Below are 18026 nucleotides of genomic sequence, written 5' to 3'. Positions count from 1 at the left end.
ATGCAATGATTCCCCCAAGAGCTGCTACAAATAAATGGGTGCTTTATCAAATGAAGATATGCAAATACAAGGAAGGTACCACATTTCAAACCCAAGACATTTCCACATGCATCCACAAGGTGTTCAGGAGGAAAAATGCATAGATATATTTTATTTTTAATATGCAGTATTTCCTAAGGAAAAGAAAATAAATCCAAAATGAGATGGGGATTTAGAAAAACATATCAAACTTCAGAAAGACTGGTGTTGTTTAGAAACCAAAGAGCAACACGGCGAATTCATACAGTTCGTATCACGAACCCTGGGGGGAGTGAAGACAGAGGGTCCCATCTGTCAAGCAACCCCAAACCTTAAAGCACCAGCTATGGAGGAATATGCTGCAAGGACGTAACCGAGCAACAGACACTCTAGCTCAATGCTGGGAAGTTGCTGGAAGTCCCAAAAGGAGCCCCGCAAAAACTTGTCTTCCCACTGAACAAGCCACTGAGATAGACTTTCAGACCTGATTTGCCTAATTCAAAAGCCTCCATGTTACAGACAGTAACGGTAAAATACATGCTATCACTCCTTTAGGTTCTGCTATACTAGGGTTGTGGGTGAAACGAACTAAATCAATTTATTAATGTACAGGTTTTTATTTTTTTAAGAGGTTAAGCAATGTCTTGTTGTGCATGAAGAGAAGTGATTATATTGTATCGGATTGATGAAAAAGACACACTGAAGTCTGTAATGCATCCTTAATCAGTAGTGTTAAAACATCCATATTATTTTGCTGTCATTCTTATTTCATGATATTAAATCTAAATCCTGCCCCGTGCAAGTTAACACTCCAAATGATCATTCAAAGGAAAATATCTGCCTCGTCTTATCTTTTACGTGCATTCACCACAAATTGGAATTTAGGCCCCAAATTGTATTTCTGCTAAATCAGCCATGAAGTGAGTGGGTGTGGTGTGTGTGTGTGTGTGTGTGTGCACATGTTCATTTGCATGTGCGCATAAATTAATGTGTGTCAAGATTTTGATTGTATGACTTAATGTGCCATTTTTTTTATTTATTTTTTAATTACGAAAAATATGGATTGTTGACCCTTTTGCCAAACATGTATCCATGACTGTCATATTGGGGATATTTGTGTGTGTTGGTGTGTGCGCACACACTGGTGCTTTGTGTTCAATGTGTGCTAAATGATCAAATAGATTCTGTGCAAAACTCTACACAATTGTACAAGTTTGACATAAAGATGTTAGATGATCTGGTCTAACATAATGGTTATGCTTTCTTGTAAGGATACTGAATGTATCACAGAACTCATTTTTGATAAGTTCTGAGAGGCCCTCTACTTATTATTACATTTTTTGTGCTCTTTTGCACTTGAGCATTCAGCGTCACCTGCATTTAATTAGGGCACTTTGCAGGTATACTATACCGCCATTTCACTATATTGTGACCAAAAAATATTTAACAAAGGGACAAACACGAACCTTTTAAAACATATTTTATAGTTCGAATGGACTTCTGTCTTGACTCCAGTGCATGTTTGACATTTTGGACTGCTGAATGCAAAATAGCTGTTGCTATAGGTGACAAATGGAACTCATGGGCTCGGTCAACTCTTACCTGTCACCAACCAAGACTGCTTCCCTTTTTTACAAGCAGTAAGTGGAATAACTGAAATATTGATGTTCAAAGTTAAGAAGTAATAGAAAATAAATGTTTTGGTGAATTTTCACCGGAGACTTACCCGTGTTTTACCAAAATGGTTCAGATTTTCTGTTTACACCTCCACAGCCCAGCTCCAGTGTCTCACGAGGCCCATGACCTCAGTGGACCTGATCTGACTTGGGGCCAAGGCCAGGTCACTGGTAGTTTTCAGATGTTATTTACAAAACAATTGCCATATGTGAACATGGGTTAACATCTTCTCACAAAGCAACTGTCTTGATGATGCAGTGGATGTTGATTCTGCTTGCCCCAGGTCTTTAGTGTCACATTCCTGATGGAAACGCCATTTCCTGAAAAATTACACTAAAGCTGACATTAACTCAATCTCTGTCGACTCGACTAACTAGTGTGGGGTGAGTCTCAGTTGGAAGTGCCCATTGGACTACTTTGAAGAAAAGGACATTTGTATATTCCTGTCCTTTTAAGGTTTCTAACTGCTGCCCTGTAAACCGCTTCAACAACATGGTGGGAAAGAAAATACAGAGTGCAACCAGGAGATGGAGGTATCGAGTTAACTTCAGGAAGGAACATTTGTTTTCTTTAGTGGTGGCTTCCGCTCCTTTTCCAATTCCCATCTGCACTGTACAGTAGGACAGAAAAAAAGTTGAAAACAAATGCTCAACAAAGAATGTTGCTTCACCTATTGCTCAGAGCTATGTCCAGTCATCAGTATAGAGAAAAATGACTGAGCTCCTCAGTTCCTGGCCTTTAGATAGGGTCCTTGGGCTTGTTTCAGGATTTAGAAGATTGAGAACATAAAGAATTAGAAAGTCTAATTTATTAACAACACTACTTAATACTTAATTCTTAATACTGTCATATTTGTTGGTAATTGATCGGTATATGTCTAAAACCTTAATAGCCTAATCAGTTTGTGTAAGTAGAGTGTTGGTTGATGTCTTAAAGTGATGCCCTATATGTTGTCAATTCAATAAGAAAAAAAGCCTTGAAGAGGGCATATTCTAGGACCATCTTATTTAATCATATGGGCTATGGTATATTTAGGGATAATGTAGACAATAGTTTCAGTCAGGTCACATAATCCATAATCCATTCTTGATATTACCAGTTTGGATATGGGCACATAAAAAAAAAAAAAAAATCAAAACGAGAGCTTCCTTGCAGATGTCAAGGAAGCTCTCGTTTTGACAAATTGTATACGCGTGGCAATTAGTTACTCATTCTTTCTTTCCTCAATAGCCCTTCAATTACTTTATCTGTACATTTCATTCACATTAGGGTTGAGAACTGCATTTGTAGATGTGTATGCATGCGTAAAATGCGACTAATAAATTGACATATTTAGAAGATGAGAAAAGTTTATTGTATTACAGTATAAACCGTTTCAAAAGTGATGCAATACATAGTCTGCAGTTCATTACAAATAGACTGGATTAATGGAACATGGCATGGTTGGTTTACAAAAAGTAGCATAGAGTCCACATTTGGAGCCATTCCATCACTTGAAAATCTTGCTGACGTCCATGCCTACACAGTTCTTTCTATACGTTGTGTAGCTCAACAATGCTCGCTATTGAAACAAGTGTATTTTCAGAATGACCTCGTGCACAGAGAACAAGAACTATTCACTTGTTCCAATAGCCTAATCAATAATAATTCCTGATTAGTGTCACATACATTTTCTAACAGGTCCATGTGCCTCAGGTTTCCAAGGTTCAGAGAGGAATAATAAATAGTAGCCTAACAATTAATGCTGTTACAAAAAAAATGCTTTAATTCCAGACCCACTTTTTACAGCATCATATAGTGCAATGGAGTGGAAAACGATCTGTAAAAACGGATCAATTCGCATGAGACCATACAAAAATAATATGACATATACAGAAACATTTCCTCAAAGTATTTACAAGTCTCTCTGTAATGTCCATTTTACTTTTTCTTTGTGGCTTTCTTGGCTGCTGCCTTGGGTTTGGGTTTTGCAGCTTTGGCCTTCTTGGGCTTGGCTGCCCTGGCTGGCTTTGCCACCTTGGCTTTCTTTACTACTTTCTTGGGCTTTGGTGCCGCTTTCTTCGGGGACTTTTTCACTTTCTTCACTGACACTTTCGCTTTCTTGGCTTTTGCTGGTGATTTGGCCACCTTCTTGGGCTTTGCTACCTTCTTGGGCTTGGCGACTTTCACAGGCGACTTCTTTGGTTTCACAACGGCTTTAGCTTTAGGCGCCTTTTTGGTGTCCTCTGCTTTAGCCAGTTTGAAGGAGCCTGATGCGCCGATGCCTTTGGTGTGGCGCAGGACCCCGCCACTCACCATCCTCTTCAGAGACAGCTTAATCTGGGAATCGGCATTGTCTCCCACCTTGTAGTGGCTCTTGATGTACTTCTGGACAGATTGTCTGGACGCACCTCCACGGCTTTTGTCTGCCTGGACGGCCGCCATAATCATATCCGAGTATTTCGGGTGTGAAGCAGCTTTCTTGGGTGCCTTCGCCTTTTTAGCTTTTGGGGCTGGAGCTGCCACCGTTTCTGCCATTGTTGACTCTTAATAAAATTGGTTGAATATGCAGGTTCAGTTCGAGTATTCCCGGCAAACGTCTGTCACAGAGCGTCACACGTTTCTAAATTAATATTTCCAAACGTATAATATTCCAGAAAAGGTCCTGGTTTGTGAGAACGCAAAGCATATAATAAAAAAAGTTGTGAGTACTATATGTTTGACACACACGATGGAGCGTCACAGCTGATTGTCTCTTAATGTATATTATTCTACAAGCGCTCCTCTGACTTTATGAAGCCTAAGCGCGGACGTGATTGAGAACACCAACGGCCAGCAGCTGATCCAGCAGGCTCCATGGAACTCGCGCAGTCCCGTTTGTGTTTCTTCATCCTCGAACTCTTGCAAAATTTAAAAAGTCTGGCATTGCATATGTGTACAAAACCGCATGGTTTGAAAGTAGACAATTTGGGCTTCACTGTCATATAAATGTTTTTATATAATTCGCTGACCGACAAACTTTTATTTCCCGAAAACCTACCCGAAGCACAGCGCGTTGTGATCAATTTTGCAGAATTCCTATTAAATTGACCCAAACAGACGGAACCGAATATAAAAATGACAAATGCATAATGAAGACGAATCAATACTTTAACGAATGCACATGGGTTGACCGATGCAAAAGCTAGTTTTTGCTTTTAATACACCGAAATAATTGTCGAACTAACACAGCCCGGCCATTGACTTTGAGTGACGTGGTTGAGATTATTTAGTGTTAAACCTCCTATAAATTAAATGACAGACTATCTGATGTATGGATAAAGCATCTGTTGTTAATATAGATTTATCTGGGATTTAGTGGAATGGTTACGTTTAATTTATTTGATGTTTTAAGGCGGAATTAGAAATAAACAAACGGGCACTATTGCTCCACGCGACTGTGCTCCTTTGTCAGGAAAGTTGCCAACACCTCCAAAGATCTAGTTCTCTGATAATAATTCACGAAATCTGTCAATTTTCATAAAATAATCATGATTGTCTGATATTTGACGGGGTATTCGCTCAAGTGTGAGTGCGACAACTATCTATATTAAACCACCCTATCATTTAACATAGGGCGCATTGATGACATTATTTTGTTCATTGGCTGGTAGGCAATAGGAGAGCCGACTGAACGACATGACTAATTTACGTGTGGATCATCACATATTTCCCATGGCTATACACGTATAATGCGCAGTGATATAGGCTACATTTGTTACAACAGGAAACATCCCAATTGGTTGTTTTTATTTTAGATTTTCATCTGATATATTTCCCCTGTAGCCCAAACGCCATCTTGGATCCCTTAGTCAATCTCCTACTACTTTGTTTGTTCATTTTCTGCTATAAGGGCTTTATGACTGTTTACAATCAATTAATTTTGACCTGTCATTTTCATTATTCTGAATTTCACATCATAGACACGTTGCAGTTAGTCCATAACGTGGCATAACACTGTCAAAAAGGTTTAGGCTAGCAGGTGATGTTTCCAGTATGAACAATTACTCAAGTCGTAGAATATCTAGTTGTGCCAAAATGCTGCTAGTGTAGGCTATGTTCTATGTCATTTGAAAATGTTTTTGGAATACCCTGCAAAGAGGGGCCAAGGCTATACAGTTTTGCTGTATATGCGCTCCCTCCTTCTCCCCCCTTCTGACCCGCTCGTTCTTTCCTTCTCCCTCTCCCTGATGAGTAGCCTATGTTTGTGAGAGTATGAGTAAGTGAGTGCTCATAAGGGGACGCGCTAAATGAACGAATGAATGCGCGCGCACTGTCGTTCGGTAATTTGTTGAACATTCCTGTTCACTGTCTTGTTGACGAGTGCCAGCAATTTGAGAGCAGAAGTGGTCGACCTCTTTCATGGCCTTCTTAATCGATATTTGTTTATTTATTTTCATTATGGTCACAGAACACTTAAACGTGTCGGGAGAAAGGTAGTTCTTCAGTCGGTGGTTATGCCTATGTGGTTTAGTCCTGAAAACAGCACCCACACGCACTTCTCGCACCAACAGACCACTCCCTACCTTCACCGACAGAGGGACGTCTTTAACAATGGGCGGCCCGTTGTTGGGTCAACAGAATCCATCGCATTTTTTCTGTTGATTATCTTAACACTGTAATGGCGGTACTGAATCAGCAGTCAATGCGCCAACCGTAGGATTTTAGGATCAATTAATTGCCCCATGGCAACTGTAAATATGCCTTTACATTAATCTGTGTAGCTTAACAACAGGAAGTCCATTTGTAACTCCTCGCAATCATTGCATAATAGTGCCATACTTCGGTCTTTGCTCCCGTTTCTGTGTCAGTTGTGATTGTAAGATAGTTAATTTACAAATATTAATTAATATAGGTGATGATTGTTAGAATTATCGAATTATTAATAATAAGTACATTATTATCTGTTATTAATTATTATTATCAATGCTTATTGTTGCAGGTGTATGCTTTACTTCCAGACATCAACCACTTTTGCGGACAGTGCAGCCTTTGTGGCCTGTGGAATATTGTCCCACTCCTCTTCAATGGCTGTGCAAAGTTGCTGGATATTGGCAGGAAGTGGAACACGCTGTAGTACACTGCAATCCAGAGCATCCCACACATGCTCAATGTGTGACATGTCTGGTGAGTATGCAGGCCATGAAAAAACTGGGAATTTTTCAGCTTCCAGGAATTGTGTACAGATCCTTGTGACACGGGGCTGTTCGTTATCATGCTGAAACATGGGGCAAATTCTCTAAAACAACATTGAAGCCAGCTTATGTTAGAGAAATGAACATTCAATTCTCTGGCCACAGCTCTGGTGGACATTCCTGCAGTCAGCATGCCAATTGCACGCGCCCTCAAAACTTGAGACATCTATGGCATTGTATTGTGTGACAGGAATAGCATTTCAAGAAACTGATTAAACAGCATGATCTTTACACAGGTGCATCTTGTGCTGGGGACAATAAAAAGCCCCTCTTAAATGTGCAGTTTTGTCAGGTGGATGGATTATCTTGGCAAAGGAGAAATGCTCACTAACAGGGATGTAACACATTTGTGCACACAATTTTAGAGAAATAAGCTTTTTGTACATTTCTGGGATATTTTCTTCAGCTCATGAAACAGGGGACCAACACTTTACATGTTGTGTTTTTGTTCAGTGTAATAGTGACATAATGCAGTGCCTGCATGTTCTTAAAATAAAGTTCACACTACTTTAAGAAGTAGGTAAGTGAGGTATAAATTTACACATAAAGGCCTACTTCAATATGTTTGTAGAGGAGAACCACACATGTCCGAAATACTTTGTCTTAGTTAAGTCTAAATTCATCCCTTTGCCAACTAGTAATTTTAGCTTTTTAAAAACTCTCTAGTTCTGGCATGCAGCATTATGGGAAAAGTTGTTCTCCATGTTGCTCAAAGCTTGTGCGTTTATTCTGGATTGTTGCTATGGGACCATTGTCTTGGGGTCCAAAGCAAATACAGCAAAGGATCTATGTAGAGTACTTCTTTCTCTCTATGAAAAGCTTGCCATCTGAAACCCTCTTAACTGCAGATACTGTGTAGGATTCCTGCAGATTAAATGAGTACAGATGAAAGTGTAGATTCAATTAACCATTTACTGAATGTTGCTGAAGGTGCAAGGGATATATGAGGGTCTGGTTTGGGTTCAGGGGCTGTATGATGGTTGAGAGTTGATGTTATGGTGTCCTCTTTGTTCCATTATTGAGTGTATTTCAAACCGTATGTATTAGAAGAGGTGTCCATCTTGTTGATCCAGGCAGAGACAGCAACCAATGCTGTTGTGACCCGCCCCCATACACTGTGAAACTATTTTGTTGTAATGTTTTGTCCTTAAACAGTTGTAGTGTGTTCACTCACACACATGCCGTTAGTGTGTGTTCCCTTTGACAGTTGAGACAACACATGGTTGTGTGTCTGTATGAGCAGGTGACGGAGAACAGGTGCTCTGCTGACTGCAGCACAACACTCAAACACACACGCAATGCCACACAATGAGGAGAGTGTCCGTCTGAGCCAACAGAAGCACAGTGGTTTGTGGCCCACGCCAAGTCTCTCTTTGAAACGCCCTACCCTCCTTCTCCATAACTTCGCCGTCTCCCCCTGAGCTCAGTGTTTAGATCAGCTAATTATTGCTACTGTGACAGCTGTGACCCCCTCCTCTCCTGACAGCCCCCTCATTGGACATAATCTGAGATGCACCTGTGTGCCTTCAGTCAAGCCAACAGACTTTGTCTGATCAAGGCTATTATAGGCTATGCCTTTGATACATATTAAGGGTATAACCATTAACTTACTCTTTATTGCATTTGAGTTGATATCGGTCACCAGAAGTATATTTGTTAAGTTTCAGTTTAATGCTTAAATTGACTGTATTAGGACTGCTTTCAATTTGATCACATGCTGTAGCCATTCTATCATGGTCCTCTGATGGTATCACGATTTGACGAAAGGCCTTTAATCCTTTCATTGCTCGGCAGGCTCCTTTTTTCTGTCTAGGGCAGCTTACATATTAGCATACATCTTAGCGATAAATCATGGGCATTAAAAACATTAGGCTACATTTTCTCCAGCTCTCAGTAAATGAATGCAGTATAGTTGTGTGGCTGAATGGTCTATTGTTTTTGTTTTAGACCAGCAGCAGCTGTCCAATACTTTTTTAAAGCTGATCATGTAGATGAAGCCTACCTCTTTTCTGCTCTGATTCGGTGTCAAGGTTAGATATTTTGGTCATATTTCACTAGAGCTATAAAACCATTATAGCCATTACAATTATTTTATAAACCTGTAGTTATTTACAGAGCCTAACAATGTCATGATGTGTGAGCATTGGTTAAGGTTCATACATGAAGTTTGTTTGATGACTGACAGACTCACGACAGGTTTGAAATTGTCATTGATTTGTTTTCTTTCAAATACTTGAGGTGCACTTGATTCATATACTGTAGCTTCCTGATGTAACGGAACCAATGGGAAAAGTCCAACTCCACCCATGCACCTCAGGTATTTGAAGGAAAACAAATACTGTTTGGTTTCCGGACTTTTCTCTACAGTTGGTCCTTGACTTGAACCCTTTTCGCCAACAGATGGCAGCAGCCCCCTAATAGGGGCACTAGAACAGTAATTTACCCTTAGCCTACATAATGCTTACAGTACAGTCTAGGGTTCCCTTGCCACCTATATTATTTTCACCTGGGCAGTGCGGTTTTCAATCTTGTGCCAGAAGGAAGATGTGAGATAAACCAGTGTCTGGTTTTTAGATAGGTGGCTCAATTTTCAGCTGGCGGTAAACTAGCCCAATTTTTAAAAGCGCGTCCGTTGGCAATTTCAACCTTTTAAAGCCAGCACTCTGCTGTTTTCCAACATGTGCACCAGGATTTGTAATGTAGGCTACCTGTTTTATATGAGCTGGCTTGCGCCGAGGTGGGAGGGGTGGCAATATCTGAGGTGTGTCCTTAAAAACGTGCGCCAAAGTGCCAATTTCAGACAGCACTGGTGGGGATATTTAAGACCAACCAAAAGCTGATCTTAGCAGTAATGCGGTTGGAACGAGGTTGGTTATGTTATGACATGGATTTTGACAGCAGAAGCTCAGCCTATCCAACTGCGATGCACAGTGCCCATGTGCACACCGAACAAGAAATTTGCTTTTGGTGCCAGTAAACATAATATTTAGAAACATAAAATACTTGTTATTTCCCATTTCGTTTCATTTGATATTAAACCATCAATAGCCTCCCCTCCTCTCAGTGAGAGGAATACATTGCCAAGTACTTAAGATACTGGGTTTGAAATAGATCTTAACCACCAAATCTTTATTAAAATATCAAGTTTGGGAGCAGCAAAACAGTGAGCTGACATCCTCTTTTTATCTATGCATTGTAGAGTCTACATTGTTTTATCCAGCTCCCATTTGTTTTGCATAAAACCCCTCCAAAAGCTGTGTCTATATGCCCATCACGAAACGTAATTAGAAGTTATTTTCCTGTAACAATTGCTTGTCTAACGTTTCATATGATTAAAAACCAAGCCCTCCGTAGGCTACTCTTGAAGACGATTTATTCTTGATCTGGAGGCGATATAAAGCTTCATGCTGCAACGCCTTGCGCCCCCACCATTTTTTTAACAATGTGGAGGGCTCAGTATACCTCCTTATACCACTGCATTGATATGATTGGTGGACAGTAGGTGGGCAGGGCCGGCGTTATGGGCGGGCCTTAGGTGGCATGGCCCGCCCTACCAAACCTCGGGTGAATTCCAAACACTTAAGACACACCCTATCCCCTCAGCCCTCAAATTAAGTGGACACTTCTGATGACGTTCATGATGTCTGACTAGCATACACTTGCAAGGTAATGTGCAAAGGAGGAATGATTTTTAAATGGAACGCCCATAGCCAGAAATTCATCACTCGTTCATCCCGCGATGATTGTGTTTTCAGCCACCGGTAGCTTGTGGGTCCTTTATATGTACTACAGTCAATTATGATTGTATTATGACTTATATGAACTATATAATTATTAATATACACCTACTGTATGATAGCTAGCAAATTAATTAGCTAACTAACGTTAGTCTGCCTAGCTATTTCTGAAGAAGGAGAATGTTTTATTTCAAAAATGTCCAAAAGCTAACCAAACAAAAACGTCAATACTTTTATGAGATGTGTTTTTGCGTTAGTAGCACAATTTCAAACTTTTTTTACATTCATTTTTACTTACACTTGTATGTTGACTCCATATTGATGGAGGTTTTTAGTTTTGACAGACTTTTCTTAGCGGACGAACAATCATCGTTTCAGGCAGCGTTGCAAACTTCCCTTGCTTGGCTAATTTGAACCGACGACAAATATGGACGTGGGGATTCCCCCAAATGCATAAGGCCGAGGGCTGTCTAATATGAGTTTGTAATGCAGCCCTCCTTGCCCATCCAAATAAAATATTGATCATTGATTGGACCAAGATAAGCTGCAACAGTAAAAGGCACTGCATGGTCATTCTGAAGACTACATTGCCGTGCAACATTTATGATGATACGGCCTCTGCAGAAGCCAGGGCATTCAGTGAGTTTTTTAATACAGGACCTCCCGCACTCACCTACAGTCAACCAATCATGTCGATGCGGAGCTACATGGAGCCCTCTGTATTGTTAAAACATTTGAGAGGGACACAACGATGTGGAACCGAGCTCAATTTGGCCTCTGCTTGCCTCTGGAGACTCCACAATTGCGTCACACCATCCATACAACGCTCCGACCACATTTTTGGTTTGGATCAAGCGTAAGAGCGAATTTATGCTTGATACGAAAATGTGGTCGGAGGCGCCATATGGATCACCGTAAATGCTGCACGGTCATTGCAGAGTGCAAATTGACCTTGCAGCGCCTTTAAATTGGCGGAAAGACGCACCAATCTCAGTTAAAGCATCCGAGCGAGCGAAACAGCGCCCCCTATGTCTCAGTATGTGTAGACCATGAATCTGATGCTGTGTGGACCAAAATAAATGGCATGTCATATTATTTCTGGCCAGATGGCATCAGATATATAGGCTGATGGCGCAGATGGCGCAGTTTTGATCGCTCAGATAGTTTCTCCGGTGATATACAGTACCAGTCAAAAGTTTGGACACACCTACTCATTCAAGGGTTTTTCTTTATTTTAAAAATCTTCTACATTGTAGAATAATAGTGAAGACATCACAACTATGAAATAACACATATGGAATCATGTAGTAACCAAAAAAGTGTGAAACAAATCTAAATATATTTTATATTTGAGTTTCTTCAAAGTAGCCACCCTTTTCCTTGATGACAGCTTTGCACATTCTTGGCAATCTCTCAACCAGCTTCATGAGGTAGTGACCTGGAATGCATTTAAATTAACAGAATGATGCGCTCTTTCTTGGCCTTATCAATACTGAATTAAATCTCACTTATTGACAATGTTTGGCATGTCCATGGCTCAGGCATAATGCAATTTACTGTAGCCCTAGCCCCTATATCAGTGTGAATGCTATGTTTAACAGTATATTTCCATATTAAAGTCATGCAATTGCTTTCAACTAGTGGACTGAAACATGTTCAATATATTTAGCAAAGATGGGATAGGCCTACATTTTGAAGCAACCACATATTTCCCGATGGGCCATGTTCCAATTGGCCAGTGATAAGTCAATCCTCAACAAGCCTACAAATGATTTATTCATCAAAAAACAGCCTTTTTGTGACAACGCCAGCTACTACACCCATAATTCTCGCTGTGAAAATATCTAAAATGACGTTAGCGAAAATATCTGTGAAAATATCTAAAATATTTCTGACACAACCTGGACTATAGCGCTACCACCAACGCTAAGAGTGTTTGTTAAAATAGAACCCAGAAACTAAAATGCATGTCTTAATAGGTTTCTGCCAGTTGAAAAGGCAGCATCAGTTCTGCAGTCAGTACAAATCAGACACACAGCCTGATTCAGTGGTTTGGGTCAAGGTCAACCTGTATAACACCCATTGAGGATAATATTCAACATTCCAAGCAGTTCTGTGGTTGGACTCCATGGCTGGTTGCCAAGATAATTTGGGTTGGTTGTTGGACTGGTAAATCGCAATTGCACGTCCAGACTCTAGAGGGCTCTCCACTCCTCTCTGAGTTAATTATTCCACTTCCTCAGCTATTCCAGTGCCACCCCTATCATTGGAAACTGCTTAAAAGGAGTGAGGCTTGATTCAACTCAATAAACAAACCTCTTTGGCCTGACACCAAAATGTTGAAACGTGACATGATATTCTTAACAGTTCAGCACGTCATTTGAGACTTGAACATTACAGAGATGTTACAGAGCAACACATATTCCATGTCTAAATCTGTGTGGTGGCAAAACCTGCCAACCATAGGCAATTCTTCATCCTGTAAAGAATAACTTCAATGCATTTTGTGCTGCAAGAATGTGAGCTCAATCTCTCATCTGTTTGTGCTCTTCCTCCCTCTCTCTCACTTTCTTTCCCTTGTTTTCACTTTCTAATCTTCCTCCCCATTCTCATCTCGCTCTCTCCCTTGGTCCTTCTCTCTTTCCCTTGGTTTCACTCTCTACTGCATCCTATCTCTCTCCTAATAGCTCTCTCTCCCTCCATATTTATCCCTGGACGTTGCATAAAATAGAGCACTTTGGACTAAAACTATGTCATAAAGTGACCCGATTCATTTGGCTGTCATTTTCATCATGTGGGTGATTCCCCACACTGCCCACTTACCATTGCCGGACATCTGAAGGCGAGAGGGTCAAGCATTATCTACTGTACAGTACCAGTCAAAAGTTCGGACACACCTATTCGTTCAAGGTTTATTTTTTATTACTATTTTCTACATTGTAGAATAATAGTGAAGACATCAACACTATGAAATAACACATATGGAATCATGTTGTAACCAAAAAAGTGTTAAACAAATCAAAATATATTTTCTATTTGAGATTCTTCAAAGTTGCCACCCTTTGCCTTCATGACAACTTTGCAAACTCTTGGCATTCTCTCAACCAGATTCACCTGGAATGCTTTTCTAACAGTCTTGAAGGAGTTCCCACATATGCTGAGCACTTATTTGCGGCTTTTCCTTTACTTTGCGGTCCAACTCATCCCAAACCATCTCAACTGGGTTGAGGGTCGGACGATTGTGGAAACCAGGTCATCTGGTGCAGCACTCCATCACTCTCCTTCTTGGTCAAATAGCCCTTACAAGGCTGGAGGTGTGTTGGGTCATTGTCCTGTTGAAAAACAAATGATTGTCCCACTAAGCGCTAATCAGATGGGATGGCGTATAGCTGTAGAATGCTGTGGTAGCCATGCTGGTTAAGTGTGCCTTAAATTAAAAATAAATCACTAACAGTGTCACCAGCAAAGCACCATCACACCACCTCCTCCATACTTCACGTTGGGAACCACACATGCGGAGATCATCCGTTCACCTACTCTGCATCTCACAAAGACACACGGTTGTAAACAAAAATCTAAAATTTGGACTCATCAGACCACAGGACAGATTTCCACCTGTCTAATGTCCATTGCTCGTGTCTCTTGGCCCAAGCAAGTCTCTTCTTATTATTGGTGTCCTTTAGTAGTGGTTTGTTTGCAGCAATTCGACCATGAAGGCCTGATTCACACAGTCTCCTCTGAACAGTTGATGTTGAGATGTGTCTGTTACTTGAACTTCGAGAAGCATTTATTTGGGCTGCAATCTGAGGTGCAGTTAATTCTAATGAACTTATCCTCTGCAGCAGAGGTAACTCTGGGTTTCCTTTCCTGTGGCGGTCCTCATGAGAGCCAGTTTCATCATGTCGCTTGATGGTTTCTGTGACTGCACTTGAAGGCACACCTGTTAATTGAAATGCATTCCAGGTGACTACCTCATGAAGCTAGTTGAGGGAATACCAAGAGTGTGCAAAGCTGTCATCAAGGCAAAAGGGTGGCAACTTTGAATAATATGAAATATATTTGTTTAAAATTTTTTTGCTTACTACATGATTCCATATGTGTTATTTCATGGGTTTGGTGTGTTCACTATTATTCTACAATGTAGAAATTAGTTAAAAATAAAGAAGACCTTGAATGAGTAAGTGTGTCCAAACTTTAGACTGGTACTGTATTCACCAAGACCTGGAGAGTCACAGTGTGTAGTGCAATTATGAGACAGACAGACAAACAGAGAGCCTCTGTCTTGTCACTGGGCGAGAGGCAGAGCATCATAGGAGCTGGGAGTTGGCACTGGATCTGAGAGGGGACAGTGGACTGTAGACGGAGAGGGGATCCTGACCTGTTGTCACACACTGATGGCCTCATACACTGTCAGGTCATAGCTGAGCTACAGCAACCTTACTACAGCTTTCAATTGGAGCGAATACATCAGCTCACTTTATGAAGCAGGATTTACTGTATCCCCAGCTATCCACATTGTCCTTAAGAGAAGTGGTTATGATGTGTACATGCATATGGAATGATAATGTGTTCTCTTCTAAGGAAATAGGTCTGGTAATGGCACTGCTCCTACCAGGGCTGCCCACACAAGGGGTTACGAGTCGCCATTCATCAATCTGATGTTCTGACCTTTATGTTCAGGTCCCCATACACCAGTCTCTTTGTAATTTACATAAATTATGCATGGGATTAACATAAAGGCTTTATACTGGTTTTACTTATAATGATCAATTGTACACCAGGGATTTTTGCCCAAATGTTATTGCAGTTGTATTCATTTATGCGATACCATGGAGGTGGAATTAATGCAATAATGCATGCATGTTTGTGTGTGTATGATTGTATGTGCTACAATATGTCTTTATGTGTATGATTAGCGTAAAGGGGTACACAGGAAGGGTATTTCGTCATGGTTCTGTAAGTGTGCTTTAGTGTAATATTTGTGTGGTTCCATGTGTGCGATGTGAGTGTGATGTATATTCACGTTTCTGTTACAATGTGTGATAGGCCTGCATGTACTGTACATGTGTGCATATATTCAGTCTGTTCACAAGGAGCTTAGGTGTTTTCTCTCTCTCTCTCTCTCTCTCTCTCTCTCTCTCTCTCTCTCTGTCCGTGTGTATGTGTTTTAGATGTGCCTACGTGCATCCCTATCTGAGCCTGTAGTAGGCACACAGCCGCAGTGGAGCTCATCCTCTCTTCCTCTTCAAGACCTCTCCTTGCAATGTGGAAATGAGCTGCAGCCAGTGGCCCCTCCTGTTCCGGTTCCCATTGGCCGAGAGGAGCCACCTCCCTCCCCTGCCTCATTGGTATGCAGGCAGTGCAGTGTCAGTGAGGAGAGAGGGAGCAGTCAGTGCTGCAGGGCAGAGGTTAGCGAGGAGGAGAGTGCGTGAATGAGAGCTGCTGAATCTGCTGTTTGCTTGTTTTGCTGGGCTGCCTCCTATCCAAACAGCACTGGCACCACAGAATACCCTGCCACCACTACAGACGCTGCTGATTACCACGCTAGTTAGCCACGGCGCTAACAGGAGAGAAAGGGGCCACCAGGAATCAAGTTATCCGGGTTTCTCCATCCTTTGAGCAGGGGACGTAGCCGTGTCGTGTAGTGGAGGGGGCTGACGCTGCGATTTAGTCACCCGCTCCTACCTCCCCCAACCCCACTCCCCGTCCCCTTCTCACCAACCACCACCAGCAGCCCGCTTGCTCCTCCCTATCTATGCCCTTGTCCTCGGCGGCTCCTCTCAACTCCCTGGCCAGTATATGGATAGAAGCTCCCTGTTTCAGCTCATACAAGAGCAGGTAAGAGAGCAAAGCAGCGGCGGGAGGTTTCTATGGTTACCGTCTCCTGCCAGCAGCCAGCCGCACTCTTTCTATCTAGTGATGAAAGACAAGAGGCAGGTGTAGAACTGCTGCTAGGGGAAGGGGGAAGGGGCATGTGGTATTGTGTTACTTAAAAAAAAGGTTTACTTTATTTTATTTCATAATTATTCACTTTATTTATTGAACTGCGTTGTTGTAATTAAGGGCTTGTAAGCATTTCACGGTAAGGTCTACCTACACCTGTTGGATTCGGCGCATGTGACAAATAAAATGTGATGTCGGCATCAAATACAATTTTGTCACATGCGCCGAGTACAAACCTTACCGTGAAATGCTTACTTACAAGCCCTTAACCAACAATGCAGTTTTAATAAAATAGTCTTAATAAAATATTTACTAAATAAAAAAATATATTTAAGTAACACAAAATAGCAATATATATATAGGGGGTACCGAGTCGATGTGCATCGGTACAGGTTAGTCGAGGTCATTTGTACATGTAGGTAGGGGTAACAGCAGTGCAAGTAGTTCCTGTGGCCATTTGATTAATTGTACAGCAGTCTTATGGCTTGGGGGGTAGAAGCTGTTAAGGAGCCTTTTGGTCCTAGACTTGACGCTCCGGTACCGTTTGCTGTGCGGTAGCAGAGAGAACAGTTTATGACTTGGGTGACTGAAGTATTGACAATTTTTTGGGCCCTTCCTCTGACACCGCCTAGTATATAGGTCCTGGATGTCAGGAAGCTTTTTAAAAATACTTTTACCCATTTGTATCCCCAATTTCGTGGTATCCAATTGGTAGTTACAGGCTTGTCTCATAGCTGCAACTCCCGTACGGACTTGAGAGAGGCAAAGGTCGAGTGCCTCCGAAGCACGACCCAACCAAGCAGCACTCCTTCTTGACACAATGCCCATTTAACCCGGAAGCCATCCACACCAATGTGTCAGAGGAAACACCGTACACCTGGCAACTGTGCCAGCCTGCATGTGCCCAGCCTGCTACAGGAGTCGCTAGAGCGCGATGGGACAAGGACATCCCTGCCGGCCAAACCCTTCCCTAACCCGGATGACGCTGGGCCAATTGTGCGCCACCCCATGGGTCTCCCGGTCACGTCCGGCTGCGATAAAGCCTGGACTCTAACCAGTATCTCTAGTGGCACAGCTAGCAACTGCGATCCAGTGCCTTAGACCACTGTGCCACTCGGAAGGCCCTGTCGTCAGCTAACTTAATGATGGTGTTGGTGTCTTGCTTGGCCACACAGTTGTGGGTGAACAGGGAGTACAGGGGAGGACTAAGCACACACCCCGGAGGGGCCCCCGTGTTCAACATCAGCGTGTCAGATGTGTTGTTGCCTACCCTTACCACCTGGGGGCGGCCCGTCTGGAAGTCCAGGATCCAGTTGCATAGGGAGGTGTTTAGTCCCAGGGTCCTTAGCTTAGTGATGAGCTTTGTGGGCACTATGGTATTGAACGCTGAGCTGTAGTTAATGAACAGCATTCTCACGCAGAGTACCAGTCAAAAGTT

At 41.9% G+C, this 18026-nt stretch overlaps 2 protein-coding genes across 3 annotated transcripts in view; one reads left to right on the top strand and one right to left on the bottom strand.

Annotated features, from left to right (window-relative positions):
• Nucleotides 1–3026: 3026 nt before the first annotated feature.
• On the bottom strand, nucleotides 3027–4458 carry LOC110498860 (histone H1.0-B). Its single transcript, XM_021575529.2, has one exon. It carries the CDS (start codon nucleotides 4210–4212, stop codon nucleotides 3616–3618), a length of 597 nt encoding a protein of 198 aa, XP_021431204.1. The 5' UTR covers nucleotides 4213–4458; the 3' UTR covers nucleotides 3027–3615.
• An 11535-nt stretch (nucleotides 4459–15993) lies between these two features.
• The window catches only part of LOC110498859 (rhomboid-related protein 1), a 66371-nt gene continuing 64338 nt past the window's right edge, over nucleotides 15994–18026 (top strand). The window contains exon 1 of one of the 2 annotated variants that reach the window (XM_021575527.2): nucleotides 15994–16483. In XM_021575527.2, coding sequence (XP_021431202.2) covers nucleotides 16445–16483 — 39 coding nt within the window. In that variant the 5' untranslated portion in view covers nucleotides 15994–16444. The remainder of the gene's footprint in view (nucleotides 16484–18026) is intronic. The other variant, XM_021575526.2, reaches the window with a different exon arrangement.

The sequence above is a fragment of the Oncorhynchus mykiss genome, chromosome 20, assembly GCF_013265735.2.
Source record: "Oncorhynchus mykiss isolate Arlee chromosome 20, USDA_OmykA_1.1, whole genome shotgun sequence".
Lineage (NCBI taxonomy): Eukaryota > Metazoa > Chordata > Actinopteri > Salmoniformes > Salmonidae > Oncorhynchus > Oncorhynchus mykiss.
The sequence above is the reverse complement of the archived record's forward strand: the minus strand, read 5'-3'. Positions and strand labels throughout refer to the sequence as shown.

Bases quoted from the DNA above. Each gene is read 5' to 3' on its own strand.
- LOC110498860 (XM_021575529.2), bottom strand. From the start codon at position 4,212: ATGGCAGAAACGGTGGCAGCTCCAGCCCCAAAAGCTAAAAAGGCGAAG.